This window comes from Priapulus caudatus, unplaced genomic scaffold (genome assembly GCF_000485595.1).
Source record: "Priapulus caudatus unplaced genomic scaffold, Priapulus_caudatus-5.0.1 Scaffold1375, whole genome shotgun sequence".
Taxonomy (NCBI): domain Eukaryota; kingdom Metazoa; phylum Priapulida; class Priapulimorpha; order Priapulimorphida; family Priapulidae; genus Priapulus; species Priapulus caudatus.
Genome location: NW_014578436.1, coordinates 83,062 through 87,551, shown reverse-complemented (window position 1 = coordinate 87,551; position 4,490 = coordinate 83,062). Strand labels below are relative to the sequence as shown.

General features: G+C 54.0%; 1 protein-coding gene across 1 annotated transcript in view; it reads left to right on the top strand.

The window, feature by feature from the left end:
- The first annotated feature begins 3,907 nt into the window (after positions 1-3,907).
- Positions 3,908-4,490, top strand: part of LOC106816427 (cyclic nucleotide-gated cation channel alpha-3-like) — a 17,484-nt gene continuing 16,901 nt past the window's right edge. The window contains exon 1 of the mRNA XM_014821047.1: positions 3,908-3,932. Coding sequence (XP_014676533.1) covers positions 3,908-3,932 — 25 coding nt within the window. The remainder of the gene's footprint in view (positions 3,933-4,490) is intronic.

The window sequence follows — 4,490 nt, the reverse complement described above, 5'->3', positions numbered from 1 at the left end:
CAACTTCCGCCCTAAAAGCCACTGCCGAACAGTCTATTAACCCCCCGGACTTTCCAACCACGGGCGACAAAGAACGACAGGTAACGCGGCTCGTCCGCGGTGCCATTACTTCGTCCGTGGCGACCCTCGCGTTGCCGGGTGTTTGGAGATTCCCTAGTGGAACAGCAAGCGCACTATGAGCGGACGAGTTTTCACTACCGGTGGCGAGTGAAGATCAATCTCTTCTAGTCGATAAGCAAAGATAACTAAGTGATGATGGGAATGACGCCGGACACGTCCGTGCCTAGGATCTGGGCGGGGCCAGCGTCGTGCGGCACAATATCCTCGACGCGCCGACGGTGTATGGAGACAAGGTCATGTGGCTGATCACTCTTGAATTGCTTACGATTTTTTCCTGTGCCATTTTACGGCTGCAATGTAAACGAGCCTCAAGTTTCCTGCTACACCGAGTATAGCGTGGACTTCGGGGCGGCCTGCCGTCCTGGAATAACCGCGTGCCCGCGAAAGTGCGCGAGCCCAGAAAAATATTGCGCCCAAATCTCGCTCGTTCAGTGGCTTCCGATATTCGCTACACAGGTGGTCTGCATTGCAGTGCTACCTTACTGTCAGGCACACGCTCGTATGTCCCGACCTAGCAGAGCCTCAGCGACGGCGCTGTAGGCGCTTGCGAATATCTCTGTAACTCATGAGCATCGGTTCGTCTAAGATTGCACCAGTGTATAATTTGCCGGTATATGCGACTCCTGTCATCAGTATCGTGACTGAGACTCAGCTCGCGGATCTTCCGTGCCTTAACCGTGTAGTCACGGCGAGCCAACAGCAAGCTCATCCATTGTTTTGCCAGTCCGCTATAGCGGCGTCACGCGACTTGATGTACAGACAAGCTCCGCGGCCCCATTTTACCCCAGCGTCGCTCGCTTATCCAGACAAAGCGGCATTAATACGGCTCGTCCTTCCCGCACCGGGGTGATTCGCACTCAAATCTATTCGATGTTCAATATGTGTCTGCTGATCCTTGTATGCCCACTCAATCACAACGACTCAATTATATCCGCGTATCACTGCAGTCGATGTGAGCTCAGCGTCTCTCAGCCTGAATGAGGCATCTCGCACGAATCCGTCTGCCGTCCCAGTAGAGTTCACGGCCACGAATTACATGCTTTCGTGCCGATCGTATTTGCCGCATTGAGACGATCCGCGAGAATCAGCGCGCATATGGCGTCCGCCGACCTCACGAACTCAAACCAAAAGCTGTATTATCTCGTCGCACACATACCGAATACCATCAATTTTCGCATTCTCGAGTCACCTGAATCTTCCGGATTTTCGTTTCCAACAACCGCACATTCAAACTCAACGCAGTCTATGTAGGAGGGGTAATCCGTTTACGCGGCGCAACTCTCCCTGGCATATACAAGGGTTGACTTTGTTGCTCCCCCTCCTTCACCAATCCAACGCGAGATACGCAGCAGCACCGATAGCCCTTTCTCACTGACCATCTGAGAACGTGATCATATGGCGGGCCCCCATCAGTCGCCTGCGGGGTGGACTTCACAACATCGACGGAATTTATTTGCCAGTTCCTCAAGTCCGCGTACATTCCCGACTAAAAAATTCTTCCCATTTCTGCCGAGCAAACTCCGGCAGGCGGGCATTCCCAACCCAGCCGCCCAAATCCACGTCTCGCGGAGCAGAAACTTTGCCTTCATCGTACAAGGCACAAGAAAAGTCGTAGCGATCAAGATTATACCCATGACCTGCTCAACACGAGCGCGCGCGTGAGCGTGCGCAACGACGCCCCCAGATCCTGCACGGACGTCGGCTCAGTTCTCACGCCCTCCCCTTTCTTCTTCGAGAAATTGAATCTTCACCCGGTGAAACTCGTCCCCACAATATGTCCCACAACATACGCGCAACACCCGCCACCGAGTCCGCCACCGGACGATAGTAATGGACACCGACGACCCAGTTCGTTTTCCGCCGGTAAACCTCCAGTCTTTAATCCGGAAGTGCCTGTTCCATGACCGTCGACACATTCTTCCGCTAACTTTATGCCTCTCGATGTCCCCTCACACGAATCAATCAGGTCGTCCATTACGTCGTAGTCACGTATCATGTCTGGCGCTCCAGATAACTATCCCTGCACCTTTCCGCCGTCGCATACAATGCCTCTGTTGCGATCGTGCCTGCAGGCTTGTCCCCCATGTTGACCGCCGTGATAGCATACACGCTCGGTTCTGCCGACTCATCACAGACCCTCCACAGGAACCGATGACAATGCTGGTCGGCAGTCTCAAGCCCGATGCTGTTATACATCTTCGTGATGTCAGCCTGCATCCCAAAATCCCCCTCCCGAAAGCGGACCAATATTGCGAGCAGATTGTTCAGGTAATTTGTCGGTCCCTTTGCCAGACATCCATTCAGCGACACACCCCCAGCAGCCTTCCTCGAACTGTCAAAGACAATTCTTACCGGCGTCGAGTCACTCTTCGCATTGACGACTGCCAGATGAGGTATATAGAATCTCGGCCCGTCCCATGACTTCAGCTCTTCCTCTGACAACTTCCGGGCCACACCTCTTCTTACCATATCATCCATTTGGCCCATGTACGTTTCCTTCCATAACGGATCTTTGGCCAAGCTCCGCTCACATGCCCGTAGGCTCGCATACGCCTGCGCATAATTATCCGGAAGATTCCTCGGATCCAATACCCACGGATATCTCGCAATCCACATCCCTTTCTCCTCATCATACCTCAGGCCTTCTTGTATCAGCTTCAGTTCTTGTTCCTCTCGGAAACTGAAGTTGTGCCCCGGCATAGGGCAATGGCCGCACTTACACCCCCCGCAGCGCGGCATGATCTCCGTGCCCAGCGACTCCGCCCTGAAGAATGCATCCGGCTCTGGGTCGCCCCGCTCTGTTAACACCTTGTGACATGACGCAACCGTGTCATCACCGAGATCCCGTGACCCCGCATCCCCACAATCCCTAGGCTCCAGTTCAGGGTGCGTTATCCCGGTCATGATGAACTGTGACGAGCACGCGCTCACATCGGCCCATTCCCCGTGCCGGTCAGTACCTTCATGCAGCAGTGGGTGACTGCCCCCTAGGCACACCCCAAACCGATTCTGCATAATTATCAGGTGCCTACCATCGGACAGTTCTGGAGTCGGCTGCCACCCGGCCTTCTCATTCGCAATGAGAAGATCCACTGCACCTACCGGCCGACGTAGCTTTTCCAGCAGACCTCGCTGGACCCCGGGAAATACTCTCCGTAGAATTCCCTCGTCCAATGGCGCAATATCTCCAGTGATTCTCTCCACTCCGTAAGCATACACTTTGTGCGTCATTCCCTGCAAATCCCGAATCGATACCTCATACAGTCTCGTCTGGTGCGTTTCTCTCACATTCCGCAGTGTAGTCACTTCCACCGTGTGCTCCGTGCTACGATAGTGGTTGGCCTTAGCACACGCGTGAGTGATAAAATGCCCCGTGGACCCCGTATCCCACAGAACACTCACTCGCCTACCTCCCTTGTTACCAGGCACTGACATCATGTGCAGTAGCGTGTTCCGATCCGTTCCCAGGCCGGCCACGTTTGATGACGCTCGCGTGGGTTCGGCACCTGCACCACCCCTGGCGCCAACACCTCTGGCACCACTACCGCCACCGGCTCTAGCGTCACCTCCGGCACTCATAGCATTGCGGGCGCCTGTCCCACTCCGCGGCCCTCCGGTCGTTTGGCCCGTGACAGTTGGACAAATCTAGACGCGTCGACGTAAACCCGGTCCACGATTCGCTTGGTCGTTGGGGGGGCGATCGTCAAACACTGGCTTGATATTGTCGAAGCTCGGGGCGTTTCAAAGGTCAAATAGGCATGAAGTGTAAATCAGAAGGGGAATAATCATGTCACTAGTCCTTAACTTAAGAGGTAAGGGATGAATATAGCAAAATGCGGCAGTTTTCACATCTAAACGCCTCGACCTAGCGAGGCTCGTGAACTAGTCCGTGTACTAGACATCAGTGGATGTTAGGGAAAAGCCATCAACACTTGCTCTTATCTATCATGCCTACTTGCTGTGCCGAAATTGGAGGTCACCATGGTCAATGCGGTCAATGGGCCGGGGCCACAGGGCAGATTTAGACATTTGTCTGAGGACCAATGCTGACGGATAGCGATGTGAAATAAAACTTGTTTTGCTGTTAGCGGGTGACCCTACGCATCTGTTTATTGGCTTTTATTCTGAATAGGCCATGATAGATGTCCCCTCGCTATGACTGACATCCGCCGAAGCCCATCAGTGTCGGATAACCTTTTGACCCGTCTCAAGAATGGAGGTAATAAAAGACCCAGAAACCATGCGATTTGTTGACTGTTTATGACAAAGGAGTGAACTTGCTGAGTTCATTAAGGAGGGAGCCCCCTTCGACCGCCCCACCCCTCCCCCTTCCCCCCACTCCTCACCTTCCCCTCTCCCCAGTCCTCCCT